Below are 24804 nucleotides of genomic sequence, written 5' to 3'. Positions count from 1 at the left end.
CTGGAGTGGGTTGTCATTCATAGTGGGGGAAACCAAACCAGAAGATGTGGTCCCTACCTACTCAGAGCTTTCAGCCTCACTGGGGACTAAGGATTTGCATTCATGGGACAAATAGGAAATTAGAGATGGGAGAATCGCCAAGTCATAGCCCCTCTGCTTTGGATTGGGTGGCCAGGTGGTGCTTCTGGGCAGGCTGAAGCAGAGGGAAGTGGCCCTTGGCAAGTCCTTGGCCTCTCTGCCTTGCTGTGCTTAGTTTGATGTCTTTAGCGGTTACTGTGTGAATTTCCGAGGGGCCATATCTAAGCGGCTCCAGTTCCAGCTGGCTCCGTCGCTGGGGTTGGAATTCTGCTCTTGGGGAGGTTTGTTCCATCTGAGAGGTCACCAGTGAGCAGCTCGAGTTGTTTTTCCAGGAGTGCAAGCCGCAGCAGAGCATCTGTCCACCCTCTTCAAGCCCACACAGCTAATCTGGGAGTGCAGAGAGCAGCCTTTTCTTGGAGAAAGTGTTTAAGTGATGAGACTCTGAGATAGGTGAGAAAAGGCAGATCTTGCAAAAAAAAAAAAAAAAAAAAAGGATGACAGATTGACCTTGAAGGTCAGGCTCAGCAGGGAGCAATGCAGTCACAGCCCTGGTAGATGGAGCACAGTCGTCTCCCCCTCGCTGTTTCTTGGAGATGGAGATAAAGACTCCTGGAGTATTTATCCTGGAGAAAGTTATTTACATTTCTGGCTACTCTCCTAAGGTCCAAGCAGACAGGACCAATGATAGCCCACCGAGGAGGGAAGCCTGCAAATCTTCTGGGTGCTGATTGTCAGTGATAAGAACTCCCACTTGTTCAAGCAGGACAAAGAACTGAGTTCTGTGATGTGTAAACACAAAGACTTCTTGGTTCTTGTCTTCCACACTTCCCTTCCTCACTGTCCAGAAGGGAAAAGATGTTAGAAGAAAAAAAAAAATGCATTTTCAAGTGTATCTAACTTTATATACACTTTGCTGACAGGGGTCTGCATAGTCAAAGCTATGGTTTTTCCAGTCATGTATGGATGTGAGAGTTGGACTATAAAGAAGGGTGAACGCCAAAGAAATGATGCTTTCTAATTGTGGTGCTGGAGAAGACTCTTGAGAGTCCCATGAACTGCAAGGAGATCAAACCAATCAATCCTAAAGGAAATCAACCCTCAATACTCATTGGAAGGACTGATGCTGAAGCTGAAGCTCCAGTACTTTGGCCACCTGATGTGAAGAGCCGACTCATTGGAAAAGACCCTGATGCTGGGAAAGATCGAGGGCAAGAAGAGAAGGGGGCAACAGAGGATGAGATGGTTGGATGGCATCACTGACTCGATGGACATGAGTTTGAACAAACTCTGGGAGATAGTGAGGGACAAGGAAGCCTAACGTGCTGCAGTCCATGGGGTCGCAAAGAGTCAAATATGACTTAGTGACTGAACAACAACTTTATGTAATAAGCATGAACCTAGAAAGTTCTCCCTGTGAAATCAGAATGGAGTTATATAGCAGCACTAGGGAAATTTGTTTTTAAGGACTCTTATACATAATTTTCTAAATTTAAAAGACTTTTCATGAAGCAACCATCACACCTTTATCTCTGTGGTTCATCTCCTTGGCTGCATAGTAGAATCATCTGGAAAGTTTTGAGAACTCCTGAGGCCCAGACCACACTCAGCAATTACAGAAGGAGCTCTGGGGATGGACCAGGCATCAGGAATATTTTTTTTTTTTTAACTCCCCAGGTGATTCCAGTGTGCAGCCTTTGGTAAGAATCACTGCTTTGTCTTTTGTATGCCTTTTGCTTGTATGCCCTGAGTGGTCATTCATTTGGTGTTCAAGTCATGCCCTTGAAAGTCAGCAGAGGGTGCCTTCAAGAGCATGAAAAACTGGTGTGAGGACACAGAGACCAGCAGTGCCTGTGTTAAAGCACCCAGCAGAGAAGATGCCTTTGAATTTATGGAGACATATGGGCTTCCTGCAACTGTAGGGTGGAGTAGTACACAGCAATCCAAAGGAACAGAGTTCGCATACATGTACAACGATGGACAAATCTGAGATGCCTTCTGTTCAGTAAAAGGATCATCATTCTCCAGTCTTGGGAGTCCCATGCAGTCTTGAGAGCCTCCTGCAGGTTGCCAGGGCCTGGGAGTGAGGAAGGAGTCACCTGCAAAAGGGCACAAAGGAACTTTTTGGGTGATGGAAATATTCTGCATCTTGACTGCGGTGATAATTGCCACAGCTGAGTGTGTTTGTCAAAACAGTAGAAGTATGCAGTAAAAACAGAGGACATTACTGTGTACAGAAATGATAGCCCAATTAAAAAGTTTTTTTGTGTAATAAGATCTCACTTCCTCATTAATAATGAAGGGTTAAACAGAAGGTGGTATATCCATACAAGGGAATATTGCTCAGCCATAAGAAGTAATGAAATACTATACATGCTATAGCTTGGATGGATCTTAAAATCGTGATGAATCATGAAAGAAGTTAGGCTCAGAAAGTCATACTATATGATTGCATTTACATGAATTATCCAGAATTGGCAAATCCATAGAGACAGAAAGCAGAATTGTGGTTGCCATAAATCTAGGGGAGGAAAGAATGGAGAGCTACAGACTAATGAATTTGTGATGAAAAAGTTCAGGAACTAGATAATGGTGGTGATATTTGCATGGCATCGAGACACCAAATTGTGAGCTTTAAAGTGGCTAAAGTAAATAAACCTAAAGTTATATTGTATTACCACCATAAAAAAAAAGAAACCCACTTCCTGTCAACAATGCCTGGCACATACCCACCAGTACATCGGGTACTTGGTAAAGGTTGACTTGGCATTTGACTCTTGTAAAAAAAAGGAGGCTTTGATCTCCTTAAAGGGCTGGGGGGAAGGAATCTCCTTTTAGGTGGAGCAAAGGGGCATGTTTTCCAAAAGTTCATTCTCTTTCTTTTTTATAATTATTTTTTAAAATAAATTATGTATTTTTGGCTGTCTGTATCTTTTGGTCTTTGCTGCTGCACAGGCTTTTTCTCTCGTTGTGGGGAGCAGGGGCTACTCTTTGCTGCAGTGTGCGGGCTTCTCATTGCAGTGGCTTCTTGTTGCAGAGCATGGCGCTGGGGCAAGAGGGCTTCAGGGGTTGAGGTACATGGGCTCAGGACTTGCAGCTCCCGGGCTTCAGAGCACAGGCTTAGTAATTGTGGCACACGGGCGTAGATGCTCCATGGCATGCGGGCTCTTCCCGGACCAGGGATTGAACCCTTGTCTCCCACACTGGCAGGCAGATGCTTTATCACTGAGCCACAAGGGAAGCCCCAAAAGTTCATTCTTGAGAACTTGAGGATTCTCTAGGATCAGAAGAAATCTGCTGGCATTTTCTGGTCTCCATGGCAAGCCACCTGGGGCTGTCGCTTATCACAGAAACTGTCACCAGCTTCATGACTTCAGTTGGTCTCTAGCAGTGGGGTTCATGCAGATGATATGTCTATAGTGGCTCATGTTGGGAACCAATGGGATATGGAGGGGAATGCATGTCTTTATACTTAAGGAAGAGTTCTGCTTAGTTTTATGTTTGGAAGGAAAATCACCCTGAATTGTGGGTCTTCAGCAAATGCAGCTGAATAAATAAAAATACGTGCATAAAACAGCAGGGGAACCATGAGGAGCAGCTTTTTTGGCATGTTGGGAAGACATGTATGTTTGGGAACCTAGTGACCACAAAGCGGGACTGCCTCAGAATGAGCGGAACCGGGGGAGGAGGTCTTCTGGAGGCAGAGCCTGGCTGGGCCGAGGGCAGTGAATCGCGCAGTTGACCCGTCCAGCTCCGCGTGGGCCTTGCGAGTCCTGAACAAGAATCTTATTGATGAGCTGTCAGCCTGTGAGCAGACAGCTCTGAACTTGAACAGAGCCAGGATGCAAAGCCTGCACAAGGGCCTACAGTTTCCACAGTGAACAACACTCTTTATTTTCCCCTCCCTCTGCTGGAGGACGAGGGAGAGACCAAAATGAGGGGTTTTGGGGGGGATGGAGGGGGATGGGGGGGGGAAGGGAGCTGAGCACGTTCCAGGGTCGCAACGAAAGGGCCGCATTCCTCTGAGCTCTTTAAAATGTCACTGGGGCTGGCGCAAGATTGGGGCCTTGCTTTTATCAGTTGCTGTTTTCAAGGTCCTGAGCTCTTGGTTTCCCCTGCTTTTCCAAAGGTTGCTTCACGCCACTTGGCTTTGAGGAAAGCAGGTACATGAATACCTTTGCTTTGGCTTACTGAAATCCGTCCAAAGAGGATTTTCGTTTTTCCAGAAAAAGACAGTTGCTGCTTCACCTTCTGCTTGTTTGGCTTGTAAAAGTTTTCATCAGAACGCTTTGCTTTGGGATCGGGGGAGCCTGTGGCTGGACCTTGGAGGGTATGATCTCAGAAGCATCCCTGGCCTCTTCTGTGTTTAGCGCCTTGTTAGAGGCCCAGACTTCCAGAGGCTGACCCTTGACCAGAACTGGGCTCAGGCCTAGCCCAGAATGTAGACCTGGCACAGACCGAGACGACTGTGAACAACTTGACTTTGACAGTGAGGGATGTGGGGAGGCAGAGTTGGCCAGGGAGCTCGGTCATGGGCGGCTTTGTGGACAAGGGACCTAGACAGATCTTGAAGGATGTCATGGATCCGAAGAGGAAGGGAGATGACCTCTGGGCTTTGTGACTCCTGCTGCTTCTGGTCCTGTCTTTCTTCAACCCCAGGGCTTACCTTTCACCTAGCTCAGCTCTTTTCACGAGAAAGGAAGCTTTCTGCTTTCTCAGTGTTCCCCAACTTTCCCATCTGCCTGGCCCATCAGTTCCCCAGGGGCAGGGACCACAGCTGCCCACTTGACTGCAGGGACCTCAGGCCTGTGCGTCTGGTGGCATTCCGCATCCCTCGGCCACCGCGGGCACCTTCGCTCACAGTCTCCACGTCTAATGGAATGATCACTGAGACCCACGGCCGCTACCCGTCACCTGTCTCAAGTCCAGCCCTTCCATCCTGTCCCCTGCTACCCTGTAAAGTACGGAGGAGTGGGAAGCAGAAGCTGTGATCCAGGGAACCTCTCTGACTTCCCCTGGGGACAGTCTGCAGACAGCCAGTACTTGGACTGGAGCCCCAGTGCCACTGCTGACTGTGGATGTGATAAGTCAGGTTGTAATCCAGCCTACCCCGCTCCACACTTGCAGAGTGCTCAGGAGAATTGGAGGTGGTGGGGGGTGTAGCACCCTGCATTGTCCCAACCGCTGAGATTAGGACACACTGTCATCATTGTCATCTGTGCTAACGCAGTCATCTCGCTGGCCTCCCTGCTTCCCCTCCCTGTCCCCAGTTCCCTTCCATTGTCCTCCCCACAGTTGGCAGAGTTACTTTACTTCTAGCCAGCTTGGAGAATAGTATTATATGGCCTCTTCCACTGCGTTGCCCAGAGGTCCTGCCGGAAAAGGCACAAACTCCTTAGCAAAGTAGATAAAGCCCTTATGATCTGCCCACCTGATCTGATTCTGTAGGTCTGGCCACAGAGCCCCCCTACTCCCCTTCGAAGCCCACTCACTGTGCCTGCCTGCTCTGGGCGCCCTGACACACAGTGCTACTCATGGTTTCTCAGATGCCCGTGTGCTTTTGGTACCTGAGTCGTCTGAGCGTCTCATTCCCTTTTCCTTGGATGCCTTTGCCTCTTTCTGGCTAGCTCCTATTCATCCTCAATGACCAGCTTATAAATTCCTCCCCTTGAGAACCTCTGAGTTTGTTTCTTTTCTTGGTGCATCCCTGATCCTTGGAGGTGTCCCTGGATCACTTCTGTTTTACCCGGTGTATTCACTGGCACCCCCATTTCCAAGCATTTGGGTCACCTTTGTCTCCCCAGAGCCAGGCACGATGCTTTTCATCCTTTGGCTTGGTATGTATTTGCTCACATAAGAAATAAACAAAGGCTGTTTTCCAGGAATCATGCAGCTTTTGGGAATAGCTGAGGATGTGGAAGCAAGAGACACTTTCAGTTCTTGGGCTTTTTTTCTTTTTTTGTTAGCAGGGGTAGCAGGAGTAACAGCCCGGCAGAGGTCAGAAGGTCAGGAAAAATGTGGCTTGGGATCCTAATTGTTTCTCAAGGTTCTTTCAATTTTCCTTATCCACTGCAGCTGAGTTCAAGGAGCAGTGTCATTTAGCCTTTGTTTTCCTGAGTTTGCCTTCTTGAAACTCAGTGCTTTTTAGCCTGTGAGTTTCTGCAGCCAATAGGAAACTCATGAATAGCTGTTCAAAATCAAACCAAACCGAACAAAAAACAACACAAAGCCTTACTTTACTATGGCCTCTTCCTAGAAACCTTCCAGCCTTCAGCCTCTTGTCTGACCTCCTATCACATGTGAAGTGACATCACCTGCTTGATTCTTGAATTTTTGGTGGTGTAGCTTGGTCTGTTGATCACTTCACCTGTGCTGGTCTTGCTCTGCCAACGAGCTTGCAAGAGACCAGAACCACATAGTCCTGATTGCCTTTCCAGTTTCCCAGTAAGTTTAGGCTGAGGGCCTTGCTGAGTGCTGGGCACACTCTCAGGTCTCACCTGGTACAGTGAGTCCCCTACCTTTGAACCTTCAAGTTGTGAACTTTCAAAGATGTGAATGTGCATTGAACACCTAATGGAAATAGAGGCCCAGAGAAAGGATTAAGAGAAACAAGAGGAAGAAGTAACTGAAGAACCAAAGAGATTCACGATGCAGTAAACGGCAAGGGGAAGCACTTGAGGAGGCACCGTTAGTTTTCGAGGCATAGGACAGTACATGAAGGTTGCATCAGCTGTCCAGAATGCAATCCAGTGCTACCATTTCTTCTATGACGAGGAAAAAGGAGCTGCTACCCAGATGTTGCTGGATCATTTTTTTCCCAGAGAGTAGATAGAATTGAATCCCGTGAGAAACCAGAACCTGTGCCATCAACATCAGGCATGAGTGAAATTGCAGCTTGCCCTCCGTCTCCTATTGTTGAAAACCCTTCAGTTCTACCATCTCCCACATCCTTTCCCTCCTCCAGTCAGTAACTCTTCTTGCTTGTTCACTCACTGCCAGCCCCTGTATGCCAGCGGTTGTGCCATTCAGTTCCATTCAGTCGCTCAGTCATGTCCAACTCTTTGCGACCCCATGAACTGCAGCACGCCAGACCTCCCTGTCCATCACCAACTCCTGGAGTCCACCCAAACCCATGTCCATTGAGTTGGTGATGCCATCCAACCATCTCATCCTCTGTCGTCCCCTTCTCCTCCTGCCCTCAATCTTTCCCAGCATCAGGGTCTTTCCTAATGAGTCAGCTCTTGGCATCAGGTGGCCAAAGTATTGGAGTTTCAGCTTCAACATCAGTCCTTCCAATGAACACCCAGGACTGATCTCCTTTAGGATTGACTGGTTGGATCTCCTTGAAGTCCAAGGGACACTCAAGAGTCTTCTCCAGCACCACAGTTCAAAGGCATCCATTCTTCAGCACTCAGCTTTCTTTATAGTCCAACTCTTACATCATACATGACCACTGGAAAAACCATAGCTTTGACTAGATGGACCTTTGTTGACAAAGTAATGTCTCTGCTTTTTAATATGCTGTCTAGGTTGGTCATAACTTTCCTTCCAAGGAGTAAGTGTCTTTTAATTTCACAGCTGCAATCACTGACTGCAGTGATTTTGGAGCCCAGAAAAATAAAGTCAGCCACTGTTTCCACTGCTTCTCCATCTATTTGCCATGAAGTGATGGGACCGGATGCCATGATCTTAGTTTCCTGAATGTTGAGCTTTAAGCCAACTTTTCATTCTCCTCTTTCATTTTCATCAAGAGGCTCTTTAGTTCTTCTTCACTTTCTTCCATAAGGTTGTGCTGTACTACTGGACTTTTCAAGATGCAAAATGTAAGATTCAAAGTGTGTTAATTTTTGTGTTTTTTTATGTATTATTTGTGGGAAAAGTATGATACATCTGTTACAGTACTATAGAGCTGATTGTGTTAGTTGGACTTAATGAACAAACTGGACTTATGAACACGCTCTCAGAATGGAACTCTTTTGTAGGTAGGGGACTTACTAATCCAGTGAGCTCAGGGAACTTTTGCCAGTGCTCTTTCAAAATTCACTCCATAAAGATTTTGATCAATTTTAAGTAAAACTGGGCAAAAGCCACTGGCCTCTTGGAGACTTCTCAGGGTGCTCTTCCCAATACCTAAGGACGGGGCAGGAGGTTCTGCTGTTGGTTCATGGTTCTTTGCCAAGCAGAGCTACCCAATGTGGCTTATTTCTCGTCTTGCCTTGCCTATCACTCACCATCTACTCATCTTGTCTCTGGCAGAGATGAGGGCATCTTCCATCCACCCACTCATCTGAGTGAGCAGGCTGTTTGATCTGATGATCACATGTGTCCAGACTTTTGTCTCTCTTCTCCTCTGAAATAAACATCCTCATTCCCTTTTGCTTCCTCCAGCTCTCTCCCAGTCAACGGCAATATTCATTCCAGGGAGTTTGGTTTTTCAGGAATGAAGTCAGAGGCTACTGTCCCACTGAGAGTCAAAGAGGTATTTGAACAAAAACAGGCCATTGAGAACGAGGGGAGCGTGAGGGCTTCATTATTGGTCAGGGGGGAGGTTAGTAGGTAGTCTAGGGTTAAGGTCCAGTTCTGGGGAGCCAGGCCTTTGAAGGATGCTGAAAGAAAGCCCTACATGGAGCTATCAGTTGGGGTGTTGCCAGGAGCTCAGTCTTGGAGTCAGGTAGCAAACCCAGCTCTCTGCCACTGGCCGTGTGGGACATTATGGGTCTTCTCTGGGCCTTGAGGTCTACATCTGCAAAATGGGCATAATGTTGCTTACCTCCTAGAGTTGCTGTGAGCTAGTAGGTGCCGAATTTACTCATTTATTTATTAATTCTTTCCATAAACATTCATTCAACACCTGTAACAGTGTGAGGTGCCAAGGATTAGGATGGATGTGGTTCTGATTCTCATTGAGCTAACAGACTAGACCAGGGTGAGAAAGACAAAGATGCATGTTAAAAATGAGCAAGTAAATAAAAACTATTATTTCATTTGTTATTGATGTTACTCATTTACAAATCTTTAAAATGAGGTAAATTCTTATTACTAAGAAGTAGCCCTACCACATAGCCCTACTACTAGGGCTATGAAGGCCTAGATGTTGAGTTAGAAAATGATAATAAATAGCTAGTTTGGAGAAGGTGGTCAAGCAAGGCTGCTCTGAGGAAGTGACCTTCCTTTCCTTCCACCCCCTTCTGTGGTAGGGAGTGTTAGGGGCAAGGTTTTGCGTTTTTCTCTAAAGTGGAGCTTAAAGATGAGCACTCTAAGGTGGAGAAGAAGAAATAACTAGTGATGCCACAGGATGGGAGGAGATGACAGAGCTCTTTGTGTGGTTAGCGTAGCATTTCACAAGTGAAGCTGTGGAGAGCTTCACAGGTTTTGTCTTTTACACCAACCTTGTGAGATGGGTGGGGCCCACGTGCTCTTCACGGTACAGAGGGAACAAGCCTGGAGTTTGAGCGACTGCTCGGAGTTCCCGGAGTAGGTGGTGGAGGGCAGGCCTAGGCCACTCGGTTGCTGCCTCGGAAGCAGAGCCCACAGGTGTGGCCCCTGGCCTTGTGTTCAGACCCATGCTTCTCAGCTTCAAAAGCTCACACTGTTTGTTTCAAAAGCTCAACAGATGCTAAGTTTCTTTTCTAGGAATAAGACATTTCTTGACAACTTTATCATGTATAACAGATCTTTGCTTTTTTTTTTTTCCTTCCTTGTGGTCTTCCAAGCTTCTGGTTAGAGAAAAAGAGGGGAAAAAAAAAAGGAAAAAAATGCGTCTTAAGTCCATCACTGTTAACTCCCTGTGACAAAGAAGAATGAAAATAATAGTTCAAAAAGTAATTAATGCTGAAAGCTGTCTACGAAAGCCTGAATGTCAAAGTAAAAAGTGTACTAACTTGTAAATAAGGGCATTTTTAAACATGTTTATTTTCTTTGAATTTTTTAAAATTGAAGGGATAGTTTAATTAAAAGTATGTCAGGTTTATTGCTGCAAAAATAAAATATGTGCATATCAGAATCACCTGAGGAGGTCTGAGAACTACTGACCCCTGGGTCTCACTCCCAGAGGCTTGGATATCATCCATCTGGGTGTGGCTTGGGCATCAGGAGTTTGAAAATCTCTCCAGGTGATTCCAATGTAGCCAGGTTTGGAAAGCACTGTTTAGACCCTCAAAACCACTGCTATTAATGAGCACATTCAGGAGAGCCAGCCGGGCAGGGAGAGAGAGCCAAGATGAGGACCCCACCCGTGAATGCGGCATCCTGTTCTCTTTTTATATATATTTGTTTTTATTTATTTACTTGGCTACACTGGGTCTTAGTTGCAGCGCTTAGGATCTTTGATCTTCACTGTAGCATGAGAACTCCTAGTTGCTGCATGTAGGATCTGGTTCCCTGACCAGGGGCTGATCCCAGGTCCCCTGTGTCGGGAGCGTGGAGTCTCAGTCACTGGACTATCAGGGAAGTGTCTGACATTCTGTTCTTAGTTGAGATTTAGGTCATTAACAATAACAACAATAACAGTAATGATGTGGTGAAGGTCCTGCGTCTACCCTGTTGCACTGCACTATAATTTCTGCAGGGTGCTTCCAGCTAGAAGTCAACAAGTGCTTCTGTAACAGCGGCACTTGAGAGACACCTATTGCTACTTCTCCTGAGTCGCTTCAGTCATGTCCGACCTTGTGTGGCCCCCTAGACGGCAGCCCACCAGGCTCTCCCTTCCCTGGGATTCTCCAGGCAAGGAATCTGTAACAGTGACACTTGAGAGACACCTATTAGACACCACAAATAAGGGCTGTGGATCCCGAGGCACCGCAGCCCTTAACCAACTTGGGAGTGATGCTGGACTCGTGACATTGATTCTCAGTCACTGAAGAATCTTGGAGAAAGGTTTTGTTTGTCCAAGCGTGGCTTTTGATGGGTTGTCTATAGTCCTGCTGGGACAGCATAATCACCGTTTCATCTCCCTGGAGTGACTGTGTTTCCCCATCCTTGGGGAAAGGTTTAACAACTGGGTCAACCACAGCATTTCTTTTGATGGTTGTGGGTTTGATCTGTGTTCAAGTTCGCCAGGCCCCGAGCTGTTCTTTAATTGAGGAAGAAAATCCTGTTTCCAGAGACTCTCATGGCCTGAGGGGCTTTGTCGGGCCACCTTGACCACTGTCACTCCAGCAAATGGTGGCCCTGTAGCTTTGGCCGAGGTTGTCCATCCCAAAGCCAAGGGCCTGTTGGCCTGTCCCCACCACCCTGGCGCTGGGAATCATACCTATTGCCTGGGTCCCCTGTGTGCTGCCTGACCTCACCCCACACGCCTCTCCTTGAGACCAGAGTGTCCATCATGGGATGCTATGGGATCAGAGGTGTATCTGAGTGGGGCCTTTGGGGAGAAGGCAGCTGCTTTAAGAGTGTCTTGTCTTCTGTCTCTAGCCCTGGAGCAGCTGCTGACGGAGCTGGATGACTTCCTCAGGATTCTTGACCAGGAGAACCTGAGCAGCACGGCCGTGGTGAAGAAGAGCAGCCTGGCCGAGCTTCTCCGCTTGTACACCAAGAGCAGCAGTGAGTGTGGTCGGGGCCTTGGGGAAGGGTCCCCGCGGAAACAGGGAGATGGTCGTCTGCGTGTTAGAGCTGCCGTGAGAACGGCCCCCGACCTGGGTTAAACAACAGGAACTCATTTTCTCACAGTCCTGGAGGCTAAAACTCTGTGATCAAGGTGTTGGCAGGGTCGGTTCCTTCTGAGGCTGGTCTCCTTGGTGTACAGATGGTCCTCTTCTCCCCGCGTGTTTACACCGTCTTCCGGTGCGTGCACGTCAGTGCGCAAATCTCCTCTCCTGTAACGACACCATTCATATGGGAACAGAGCCCACCCCAGCAGCCTCATTTAATCCTAATTATCTCTCTGAATAGCCTTTCTCCAAATACAGTCACATTCTGAGCTGTTCAGGGTTAGGACTTAATTTATGCATTTTTACTAGGACACAGCAGGTGGTAACAGCACAGAAGTGATGGGACGTGTGTGGTAGCCTCACGAACTCTCAACATGGTAGCCCACAAAGAGGTTTTAAGCAGTGTTTTCCAAAGTATTCTTTCTATGGTTGAAAGTAGAGAAGGGAAAATAAACTAGTTTTATAATAATAGCTAGGGCTTCGTTGAGATCTTCCCACCTGCACATGTGTTAAAGAAGCTTCATCTTAAAAACACTCCTATGAGGTCGGTGCTATTATTACAGATGAGGAGACTGAGGCCTAGAAAGTCTAATAGCTTGTCCAGAGTCATACAGCCCAAAGGAAAACTGGAAAACCTTGCTTTAAGACTGTATATCACAGGACTTTCCTGGTGTCTCAGTGGTAAAGAATCCGCCTGCCAGTGCAGGAGATGCGAGTTTGATCCCTGGGTTGGGAAGATCCCCTGGAGAAGGGAATGGCAACCCACTCCAATATTCTTGCCTGAAGCATCCCACGGACAGAGGAGCCTGGCAGGCTACAGTCATGGGGTCACAAAAGAGTCAGATATGACTTAGTGACTAAACAACAACAAATCAAAGAACCCTGAGTTAATTATCGTTTCTATGTTTTTAATCAAGCTAGATTCTGTATCCAGTCAAGTACACAGATCTTGTGTAGTCAATTCAGTGAGTTTTGACAACTATATACACATGTGTGTGCGTGCATGCTAAGTCCTCTATGAAAATTTTTAATAGAGGAGGGCAAATTCAATCTACAGACTACAAGAGTAGTAAAGAATATTATAAGCAGTACTACTTTATTCTTATCACTTTAATTTTCTCGTCAGTGGTTTTAATTGAGAATGTAGTGTCCGACTCTTTGCAACCCTATGGACTGTAGCCCACCAGGCTCCTCTGTCCATGGAATTCTCCAGGCAAGAATACTGTAGTGGGTTGTGTTGCCGTACCCTCCTCCAGAGGATATTCCTGACTCAAGGATTGAACCCTTGTCTCTTATATTTCCTACATTGGCAGGTGGGTTCTTTACCACTAGCGTCACCTGGGAAGCTCATACACCTGTACACCCAGCACCCAAAACAAGACATGGAACATTTCTGTTGTCTCGGGAGCATTTCTATCTTTCAAGGGCAAGAATTCATCCCCACCCACCCCAAGGCAACCATTGTTCAGATTTCTTCCACCACTGATTAGTGATGCCCTTTCTGTATTTTCATATAAATGAAATTGAATGGTTTGTCCTTTGGGTTGGGCCCCTTTCACTCAGGAGATTCTGCCATGCCATGGGTTGCCTCAGTAGTTCCTTTTATTCCTGATTGGTTTTCCATTCTGTGAATATACTGCAACCTGTTTATCCAATTCATTTGTTGATGGACATTTGGTTTATTCGCAGATTTGGGCTGTTAGGAATAATAAGACTGCTTTGAACAGTCTTGTACAAGTCTTCTTGTAGACATATGGTTTCATTTCTAGCACAATTTTTTTTTTTTAAAAGAGCCTTCTTGTGAAGTCATAACAGTTTAGTCAAGTTTATTTTTATATCGGATGTTTGAGAACTGAAAGTGATATTTTAGGATCGTAAGAGGGCATCAAATCCATCTGCCTCGCAGTAGGAACAGCTCCGATCCGTGCCAGGGGGAGAGGTGCACCTGCTCTGGCCATCACAGTCAGGAACTCCTCCCTGACATCCAGCCTGCATCCCCTGGGCAACATTTCAAAGTCCCTTTTCCTTTTCTTTGTTCCCTGTGGAATTAGTTCCTATTGTCTGAATATCAGAGAAGTTATAAAAGCAAAAGCATGTTGTTATATGCCTGGCAGCCTTCTCTTCTGTCGGCATAATCTGGCTCCCTTAGCCTTTCATCAAAGGCATTTTCTTGGAGCCCCTTCATTGCCTTTGAGCTCTGCAGGCCACCCCCTGGTTCCCAGGCTCCTCCTGGCTTTGTAGTGAGTGTCTGCTGACCCGCCTTGAGTGCTGATCAGCATTACATCAAAGGTGGGACGAATGGATGGGAAATGCATGTTACAAAGCAGGTGAGTTAAGAGCGGAATGAGTCACTCCGCAGAGGGACTCATTGGTGGAACCCTTTAAAGAGCACACTCCCAGTCTATTTAGATGTGCTCCAACTTGAGAATGTTTGATGATAAAGAACACCTCTGTTGGGAATTGAAAAACACCCCCGTGGTGGCGTCTGACCCCTGGTTCCTGGTTCTCACCACTCCATCAGAGCCCCTGGTGCAAGAGTTCCTTTTTGGTTTAGTGTGACTTCCTGTAGGTGACCTCTGTTTCATCCTTAATCTTTGTATGTTCGGCTCTTACAAAATCAGGCCCTCCCCACCCTTGGTCTGTGCAGCATGACGGGCTGCAGGAGCCGCCGACAGCAGGTCAGGGGGCTCCCCAGGATGAGTCGCCCCCAGAGTGCACCCAGACTACAGATAAACATGCAAAGCCATACTGGGACCTTCGACTGTCAGTTCTGTTCAGGTGGTGCTAGTGGTAGAGAATCTGCTTGCAATGCAGGAGACATAAGCGACACAGCTTCGATCCCTGGGTTGAGAAGATCCCCTGGAGGAGGGCATGGCAACCCACTCCAGTATTCTTGCCTGGAGAATCCCATGGGCAGAGGAGCCTGGTGGGCTACAGTCCATAGGGTCGCAGAGTCGAACACAACTGAAGTGACTTAGCATGCAAACACCCAGGTCAATGCCCACGGGTGAGTTGCCACTATTGATAAGTTTCCCCTTCTGGTTCTCTTAGCATCTTCTCACATGGCAGAGTGGTTACAACCACTGACATTTTTTTTCCCCCTTTTTAAAAAATATTTGTTTGTCTTTAATTGAAGGGTAATTGCTTTGGAGTATTGTGTTGGTTTCTGCCATCCATCGACATGAATCAGCCGTAGATATACGTAGTCTCCGCCCTCTTGAACCTCCCTCCCACCTCCCACGCCGTCCCGCCCCTCTAGGTTGTCACAGAGCACTGGTGTGATCTCCGTGAGTCATAGAGCAAATCCCCGTTTGGTATCTGTTTTACCTGTGGGAGTGTATGAGTTTCCATGCCGCTCTGTCAATTCATCCCACCCTCTCCTTCCTCCACTGTGTCCACAAGTCTGGTCTCCATGTCTGCGTCTCCATGGCCACGTGTGGCCAGCCGACCTAACCCTGATGCTACCCTCCCCTCTTCACGGTCCAGGTTAGTCTGCCCCAGGTTAATTACTGTGCTACACAGGATAGAATGCACAGCCCCTTAAACTGAAAGCATTCTTTTTTTTTTTTCTCTCAGCTTCCCAGACCTGCCTCACTGTGTGTATCTTCCGGAAAATGAACTCAGCCTGCCTGGACTTGTAGGTGGAGGCAGGCTGATCATTTCAAGATAACCTGTGATCTCCACTGGCTGAGCTGTTGTTTACTTCCACACCTTTCGGGGCAGACTATGAGTGTGCGTGTGTGTCTGTGTCTGTACTTTTCGCATTGAATTGTCTGTTCTCTGGTCTTTCATGGATAAATAGTATTCAATTTTCTACTCTCTTCTTTTGTCTCAGTGGTGAGATGAAGGCATGGATTGAGGTCTGTTTATTGGGATCCTGATATCTTTTCCTGTCCTAAGGGCTGCTTAGGATATGCTTTCCTGTCCTGAGGGCTCCCCAATACCCTGCTCGAGACTCTGGGAACATTTCAGGGGCTGCCCTTGTGATGGGACGTGATTTGAACATTTAGGCTATCCAACTGTAACGGAGAGGGTCTGGGCCCCTCCTCCCTACCCCTCACCACCACGCTGTTCAGACAAAGGTGGTTTTCCCTGGATCCACACACTTGGTCAGAGCACTGTGAGCTCTCCTTTCTTCCCTACCTGTAGTGTCGTCCCTCCCCACACACCTGTGCAACTATCCATCCAGGTCTGCCTCCCTCTCCCTCCCTCCAGCCTGCCCCTGCCCCGGTGGGTTCATGAAGCCAGAGACAATGTCTGTTTTGTTCTCTGCTGTGTCCCCAGCACCTCGTATAGTGCTGGGGCTCAGTGCACTTCTGAAAGTAAATGAGAGAATGATAGAAATTCCCTAGCCCCGAGACTGCCTCCTGGACCTGGGACAGCTCATCAGCCTCCCCTTTCCAGGGCCAAGTTCACAGGATTGCAGACGGTCCTGGGAGCCTGCTACTTACTTACTGGATTCTGGGGGATTAGCAACACTGAGATCAATACTGAGTCAAGCAGAGCCTGCAGAATGTCCAAGGAGGGACACGCAGCCTTGAGACGTGGACCAGAGCCAGTTTAATCTGCAGTTTACAAATGGCCATCTTGGGGAGGAATCACCTGCTCAGAATCTCACAGTTAAAACAATAACCAACAATATCTTGCCTTTTTTTGGAAAGGAGTGTGGGCTTAGTCAACAATTTGAGAAAAGAAATGAACGTGAAATGAACATTAAACCCTATTTACATTGCTTTGATTCCTTTTGTGACCTTTTTGGTGTCATCAGAATATTTTCGTGTATTTTGTGGTTTGCCTCTACATTCTGCTCTGTGTTATTTTTATGTTTAGTATTGCTGCCTGTGCACATTGCCCTGGGTTGACAGTTTGTGTACTTTTTCTTTTCTTTTTTTCTTTTCTGAAACATGATCCTTTAATTTTTGGATATCTTTATAAACAGCAGACATAGAGCTGCTTTGTTATTTTTCACAGGTGGTTAGTGTCCACTGATGAATGAGAAGGATTCAGTTAGTTCAACTAGCCCCTTGTTAGTGAGCATGTAAGTTTTGTTCTTTAAAAAAAAAAAAAATTCTTATATAACATGGCAATGAACACCCTCAAATAAAATTTGTTTTCATACTGGAGTTTATCTTTAAAATACTTGAATATTTTTCAGTTCAAAATATTGATTTCTGACAAGGAAAATGCTGGGTTAAAGACCAGGAACACTTAAGTAAATCCTCTAAAATCACTTCTACAATGTTCGGCCCATTTACAGTCTCCAGTAATCCATTTATTGTTAAAGGTGACCAGCTATTACCTATGTTGATGTACTATGAATTTTTCACCGTTTTCCTACTATTGAGCCTTTGAGTTATTTGCTATAATTTAGATGGTCTTTTTTTCCTTTCTTTGTGCTGTCTTTGTTGCTACCTGCGGGCTTTCCCTAGTTGTGATGAGCAGGGGCTGCTCTCTAGTTGTGGTGTGTGGGCTTCTCACTGCAGTGGCTTCTTGTTATGGAGCACAGGCTCTAGGCACACAGACTTAAGTAGTTGGGGTCCATGGGCTTAGTCGCCCTGTGGCATGTGGGCTGGTGGTGGACCAGGAATCAAACTGGGTGCCCTGCATCGGCAGGTGGATTCTTAACCACTGGACCACCAGGGACGTCCTAAGCTGTCATTTAAAATCTTAGTTATAAGGTTACCTTACTCTTTCAGATTGCCTAATATTTGAGTTTTGTACTCTTGATAACTTCAGTTAGGTAGAAATAGGAAACATGTATGTATGTATATATGTATGTGTGCTCAGTCGTGTCCGGCTCTCTGCGACCCCATGGACTGTAGGCTCCTCTGAACATAGCATTACCCAGGCAAGAATACTGGAGTGGGTTGCCATTTCCTTTTACAGGGTGTTTTTCCAACCCAGGGATCGAACCCAAGTCTCCTGCATCTCCTGCATTGGCAGGCAGATTCTTTATCACTGAGTCACCTGGGAAGCCCCAGAAATAGGCAATATTTCCTCACAATTGTTTTCCATACTATGCAGACAAGAAAACCAAGGCACACAGGTTGGGTGTTTTGCTCAGAATTAATATTGGTGGCAGAGTTTGGCTGAGGACCCCCCTCATTCCCCACCCTATCTCCTGCCTCCCCCTGCAGAGTGCTTTTCCCCATGCCAGGTTCTGGAGAAGGTACAGATGTAGCCCTTTAGTGGAAGTATGCAAGCTGTGGATAACTGCATTTAGACCTCGTAGGTCCATCCCATTAGCTGCTGCAGCCCTTGGTATAGGGATGACATTGCTGACTGGCCCTGGCAGGGCTGGGCACCAGAGTGACAGTCCCACGGCCGATGGAGGAAGCTCCATCCAGCCGTGTCCTCCTCCAGTTTCTCTGGGTTCTCCAGGACTCTGTGGAGGCAGGCCTGCTGGCTGGAGTCTGAGCGGTCTGTGGTGGGGAACTGGCTGAACGGTCTCCTTTGCCAGGGGTGTGGATTGGGCTCCTTGGCTCAGTAGCACCATCTCCAGCCACTGGAATTTATCAGCCACAAGTTTCTAGGAAATGCAAATTAAGAACTGCAAAGAAATGCAGGAGGATTGCTAAGAGGAAAAACACTGGGATGAGCCTCCTCTGCAGGCTTCTGAAGAAAGGGTCCTTAGGGCATTGGGAACTGTATTAGAAGACAAGCCTTTCTCTGCCCAGATGTGCAGGGGGAAGGTGACAACTTGTACAGAAATGTTTTTAAAGGAAGGGAAGGGCTGTGCTGCTGAAGGTAGAGCAGGCAGCTGCTGGTGCTGCAGGCCCGCATCCCAGCACACTCACCCCACCAAAAAGAGAGCTCAGGCCCCACAGCAGAACTCCACCTGGAGGCCTGTAAGCTCAACTTCCAGATCCTCAATGTGACCCATCTTATATAGACACTGCTCTGATCAGCCCTTGCGTGTAATTCAGACTAGGTTGAGAATGACTGATAGGAAATGTTTCACAGTTTAAATGAAAGGCTAGGAAAAACCAGAGAAATCTCTGCTTGGTGGAATATGAGGCAGATCCTTAAGCTCCGGGTGCTTTTCCACGTTAGACTTCTATTCTCAAAGCTGCCCTTCTGCACCCTCCCTTTCTGTCCTCTCCCCTCTTCCCAGGACAGAAAACTTGAGTCAGCAAACTAGGCATTTCTTTTTCTGGAAATCTGTCAACTCTTTCTATAATGGACTCTTCCAATCAACTGAAAATGTTGTATGCTTTTACTGGAATCCAGGCTGATGACAGTGTCTCGAGGGTGGGGGTGGGAGTTGGAGGGGGTGGGTTGATTCTCTCTAGAAGCCCTTTTCCTTCATGAAATCACCTGGAGCCTCTGTCTTCCATCCCCCTCCTGCAGGTTCTGATGAGGAATACATTTATATGAACAAAGTGACCGTCCACAAGCAACAGAATGCCGAGTCCCAAGACAAAGGTATGGGATTACTGCCGATGGACTGGCTGGCTCTCGGGAAGGGGGCAGGTTTAAGCCTTGGTCCCACACCACCCCTCCTTCCTCCCAGCCAGCACCACAGACAGGCCTGGTGGTGTTATTTTGGGAAGTCCTATTTTAGTTGATGGTATTCTGGGTTGATGTATTTTGGGGAAGTTTCACCAACCAGGCCACCTCCTTGCCTCTTAAAGGTCTCATGTCCCCTTCTTGGATAAGGCATCTGTCCCTAAAATCTCTCAGCATTTCCCAGCATCACCCCAGAAATAGGAAGTTATAATTCAGATGTTCTAAGAAAGCAGCTGTGTATGGTGCTGATCCCACGGCCCCGGCTTTATGACTTTTGATAAAGTCAGGATTTTATGAGTGTGTGTGTTGGGGGGGAGATAGGAGTGATGGGGAGGAAATGGTGCTGTCAGCAGTTGCCTTAATATTTGAAGGTTTTGTTCAAAGGTGATCTCTTGGCAGAACATTTTATCTTCCATTGGAAGGACATATTGTCTTCCATGGTGTGTTACTCCCCTGCTCTGTTCTGCTCTCTGCTTTTCTACGAAAACCCCCAGGACTGGGTCCAGCAGGATCCCAGGGAGGTCTGACGTTTGCACTGCTGCCTAGTTGCAGAGCACAGGGGATGAGAGGCCCCATCTCCCAACTCTCAAGCCCTAACTCAAATGCAGAGGCTTAGCACGAGGTGGGAACACAGCTCCCCAAAGCATTCAGTCTGGTAAAGCCTTGGCTTCAAGACTTCAGCCTGAAAAGCCCCAGGGTCACATCTGCCTGGGCCTGTCTGTCCCGGCTGAAATGGGCTCAGAAGAGCCTTCGGCGCCTTTTTTCCTAAAAGCGCACAGACGGTTGGTGGTCCACTTACCCAGTGTGGCTTCCACCTCCTGCCCCACCGCCAAATGTGGGCTCAGCAGAGGTCCCCTGCATGAAAGCGGCGCATGTGCCTAAGGTGGTCAGCCTGCCTGCCAGGGAAACTGGGGGGCGGACAGACGTAATCACAGGCTCGGTGCTGAGAGCCGCTCAATATAGTGCCCACAGGTAGTCCTCCAGAGCCGGAGCTCTGTGGCCAGATCATTTTGGACACGGGGCAGGTGGAGGAGAGGGTGCGGAGCCTGCCAGAAACCTCAAACTAGTTCCTTCTGAGGAATCTGCCCGGGGCCAGTCTACCCTATTCTTGGAGGAAAAACAGCATTGGCTCCAGGGACTGCCTGCCTGCATAATTAACACCTGCTCAAATAGAACTCGTGTGACCAGACATTCCTGGGTAATGAGACTGCTGGGAGGCTGGGTGCCCCTCACAGAAACCCTCTCCTGCTTGCTGCCCACAGCGCCCGGGGAGCAGAACCCGCTGACCAACGGTGAGCCCCCCCAGCCCTCCTTGGCCCCTCAGAAGAGTCTCCCAGACCTCCCACCCCCCAAGATGGTAAGTGTGGGTCTGGGACCCCTGATTTCCCTGATGTGACTCTGAATGTCCAGTGGGTCCTCCAGATAGCAGTCTACCAAGTGTCTGGCATTTTTGGAGCATCCATTATATGGGGGGCAAGAGGAGAAGGGGATGACAGAGGATAAGATGGTTGGATGGCATCACCAACTCAATGGACATGAGTCTGAGCAAGCTCCGGGAGATGGTGAAGAACAGGGTAGCCAGGCGTGCTGCAGTCCATGGGGTCGCAAAGAGTCAGACATGACTTAGCGACTGAAAAACGACTGTATATGGGGCCTGGGGTAAGGCACCAGGAGAGACAGAGACAAGTCAGCCTGCAGGTGATCTCATTTGCTCAGTGCAGAGATGAATGGCAGTGGGAGATGAGGGTCACCGTGTGTCCGAGGTGACCCATCAGATTCTTTTTCCAGCACCCCCTGAGTGGGGCCATGCACAGCTGTGGTCACCAGCTCCGGCCACAGTGATCCTTTGGAAACGTAAATCACATCACACCACTTCCTGCTTGAAACCCACCAAGAGCTCCCACTGAGCTTAGGACAAAACGTCCACACTCCTTCACATGGCCCCAGGGCTCACCCTGTCTGGCCCAGCTGCGTCTCGAGCCTCACCGCATCTGCTCATCACCGGCCTCCCCTCTCTTCCTGGGTTGTGTGCTGTGGTCAGTCCTGCCACAGGGACTTTGTACTTCTTGGGCCCTGACTCTTCAAAGGTTGCCCCTCCTTAGTCTCAGACAGTCTTAGACTCTCCCTGGCCTGCCCACAGGTGAGACATCCCACCTTGGTGCCTGCCCCCATTACTGTCTGCCTTACCACCTAGTTACCCCCTCCATGTTTATTATTTGCCTCCCAGAGCAGATGTAAGCTCCCTGAGGCAGGGGCCATGTCTCATCTACTGCTTCATGTCCTGTGTCTGCACACAGTAGGCCACGTGTATTTGTTCATGGATGGATGAGTGGAATTTCGGACTCCTCCAGACCTGTGCTCCAATCCCAGCTCTAGCTCTGCCAGTACTAAACTCCTTGGCCTTAAGCAAGTTATTTAAGGCCCTTGGTTTCTTGTTTAAATGAAAGGCATGTGAACATCTCTCAACTAAGATCTCTATTCTTTGGCCTGGCAGACCACGTTGGTATTCAGCGAGGTGAGTGGTAGTGTTTACACTTTATGGGAGAGGAACTAGGAATCAGGAGGTTTATAATGTCCCAGTGTCACACAGCCTTGAAGAGGCAGGACATGAACCCGAGTTCTTTCTGCTCCAGGATCTGGTTGGGGCAGCTTCCTGGGAAAGGTGTGAGCTGGGAAGGATTTCTCAGAACATGGGACTCCATGGTGACTGAGCTCACACTGAGCCATCCATCGCCAGGTCTGTGGGCTCAGGTCACCACTGAGGGGGTCCTGACGCCAGACTGGATGCCCCCTTCATTCATGCCTTCCTGGAGGTAGCGTGATTCTCCCTGCCGCCCTCCCAGCTGGCGGGGCAGGTCAGGAGTGCCTGGGCTGCATCCATCCCACATCTGGGTGACAGCTGGTGGGGACCCTTCATCCCAGGCCGAGGGAGACCTGATGGACTGAGCCTCGGTCCTGGGCATATGCCGATGATGTGAGTGACTGCTGTGTTGTGAGCCCCTGCCCGCCCGGCCCACCCAAACATGGTCCTCCCATCACCTGCCAAGAAACAGAGACTCTGAGAGTGAAAACAAGGAGGTAGCAGGGCCAGGATCTGTAAGCAGGTTCTTGGTTTCTGGGCCACTCGGCAGCCTCCCGGACCTTAGCTCATCTTCTCAGTCAAGTAGAGGTACAAGTTATGTCCCTTCCAGCTGCAGTCCCCCCTCGTTTCCCAGGACTTGGGAATGGGGCCTGGCCTCTCAGCTTCCATCCAGTTGCTGCTGGTTTTAAGCAGGTGGGAGGTGCTGTGGTTTTCAGGTGCACCCTAAGCTCTGCAGGCTTCCCTGATAGCTCAGTTGGTAAAGAATCCACCTGTAATGCAGGAGACCCTGGTTCAATTCCTGGGCCGGGAAGATCCACTGGAAAGGGGATAGGCTCCCCACTCCAGGATTCTTGGACTTCCCTTGTGGCTCAGTTGGTAAAGAATCCTCCTGCAATGTGGGAGACCTGGGTTCAATCCCTGGGTTGGAAAGATCCCCTGGAGAAGGGAAAGGCTACCCTCTCCAGTAGTCTGGTCTGGAGAATTCCACAGACTGTATAGTCCATGGGGTCGCAAAAAATCGGACACGACTGAGCAACTTTCACTTACTCACTGAGCTCTGCTCGCTGGATGTGGGGAGGAGAGGTGTCTGCTCCGAGCCAGCGCTGGAACTTTCCTAGCCTGAGTTGGTGGCTGATTCTGACCAGGGTGCCTTTGGCCTCTGTACAGTGGAGGCGCCGCTGCTGGCCCCACATGGGGCAGATGCCTATGGACTCACACCGGGCGGGAGGGGCGTGTATGGGGTGGAGCCCCGCAGGCACTGACTCCCTCTGCAAGCCTGTGTTTGAGGAACATGGCGTTGGACCTGGTGCCCAGGGTCTGGGGCTGGGGTGTGGCTATACACTGATCAGGTCACAGAGTCCCACGGCCTGGGGCTCCAGCTGGCTTTTCCTACACCCTTGCCAGCCTCCTGTAACCTGGGCACAGAGGCCCCAAGGGCTCGGGGATGGGAGACGCAGGACCATCAAGCAAGGCCAGGGCAGAGGCTCGCCCCTGGAGAGCGGTCTGCCGGCGTCAGCTGTGTCCGCCGGCCGTCGAGGCCGGGAGAGGCTCAAGAGGAGCCTGGTGCTGGAGCGGGGAAGATCCCACCACCGGAGAGTCCCACAGTCCTGGAGTGACCTTTCAGACACACGGGGACAGTTCCTGTGGACACAGTCCAGGCCCTGGGGTGACTTCCAGCAGAGCCAGTAACCTTGACAGGCTCCCCACCTTGTGGAATTTCTCTTCCAAGGAGGACCTTTCCTGGGTCCCTCCTAGTCCTGTCTCCAGCACCCACCTCCACCCCGGGAGCCTTCCAGGTGTGGAGTAAGGGAGGAGGGGGCAGAACCTGGGGTCTCCACCCTGCCCGCATGCACCTGCCTGCTCCCCTCCGGCCTCCAGTCCGGCTGAAGACTTCATCCAAGGGCCCCAGGGGAGTGCCGTCAGGGCGGAGCGGGGAACAGCTGTGTCTTCTGGCTCTCACAAGGAAGAGGAGAAACAGAGCAGCAAGTAGTTTGGGAGGAAGGAGGGAGCATGGCCGCCAGAGCCTGGGCGACCCTGGAATCGCTCTTCCTCAGCCAGAGAGAGCTGTCTCTTCCTGCCCCAACCCTGGAGCTTCAGGGCACCGCCGGGGTTTGTCTGCCTGGACGCCCAGTCCCCGGGCTCGCCAGTGGCTGTGGCAGAAGCTGGATATCTGCCTGGGGTCCTCAGTGCCCAGGGCTGGCCAGGAGCATGGCCTCTGCCCCAGGCTCAGCCCGTCCAGTACCGGAGGGGGCAGCCAGAGGTCTGGGTGTGGCCAGTGACTCAGGCGGCCTTGGCACATCCAGGCCGCGGTCAGCCCGGCCAGGTGCTGCGGTTGCTGTAGAAGAAACAGATGTTTGCTGGCACCGTTCCGCTCCTGGCCAGCGCGGCTGTCTCCACCCCTCCCCTCTGAGGCCTGCACACGCGTCGGTGCTGGGCTTCTGTGAGCCACTCTGTGAGGGGAGGAGCATCTGACGCCACCGACGGTGTCACCGTGGTCCGTCTGGGGAGCCAGGACTGCGTCCCTTGCCGCCACCCCGAACCTGCCACAGTGCACCCTGGGGCGGGTTGTTCGGAGCTGCAAGAGCGCCTCAGGTCGGCCGCCCCTCTGTGTCTCATCTAAATCAGAATTGGTGAAGTACGTGGGTGCTTAGTCACTCAGTTGTGTCTGACTCTTTGCGACCTCGTGGACGGTAGCCCACCAGGCTCCTCTGTCCATGGGATTCTCCAGGCAAGAATACTGGAGTGGGTTGCCTTTCCTCTCTCCAGGAATCTTCCTGACCCAGGGATCGAACCCAGGTCTTCTGCATTCAGGCAGATTGTTTACCCACTGAGCCATGTGGGAAGCCAAGCCAATGACCAAATCCTGCACCACCTGCTTTGGTAAATAACATTTTGTCGGAATTCAGCCAAGCTTATTCATCTGTGTATTATTTATGGTTTCCTCTGCACTACAATGGAGAAGGAAATGGCAGCCCACTCCAGTATCCTTGC

At 49.3% G+C, this 24804-nt stretch overlaps 1 protein-coding gene across 3 annotated transcripts in view; it reads left to right on the top strand.

Annotated features, from left to right (window-relative positions):
- The window catches only part of AFAP1L2 (actin filament associated protein 1 like 2), a 114979-nt gene that overhangs the window by 59728 nt on the left and 30447 nt on the right, over nt 1–24804 (top strand). For all 3 annotated transcript variants that reach the window (XM_070470222.1, XM_070470221.1, XM_070470223.1), the window contains 3 exons: nt 11488–11616; nt 19074–19148; nt 20495–20589. In XM_070470222.1, coding sequence (XP_070326323.1) covers nt 11488–11616; nt 19074–19148; nt 20495–20589 — 299 coding nt within the window. The remainder of the gene's footprint in view (nt 1–11487; nt 11617–19073; nt 19149–20494; nt 20590–24804) is intronic.

The sequence above is a fragment of the Odocoileus virginianus genome, chromosome 7, assembly GCF_023699985.2.
Source record: "Odocoileus virginianus isolate 20LAN1187 ecotype Illinois chromosome 7, Ovbor_1.2, whole genome shotgun sequence".
Lineage (NCBI taxonomy): Eukaryota > Metazoa > Chordata > Mammalia > Artiodactyla > Cervidae > Odocoileus > Odocoileus virginianus.
The sequence above is the reverse complement of the archived record's forward strand: the minus strand, read 5'-3'. Positions and strand labels throughout refer to the sequence as shown.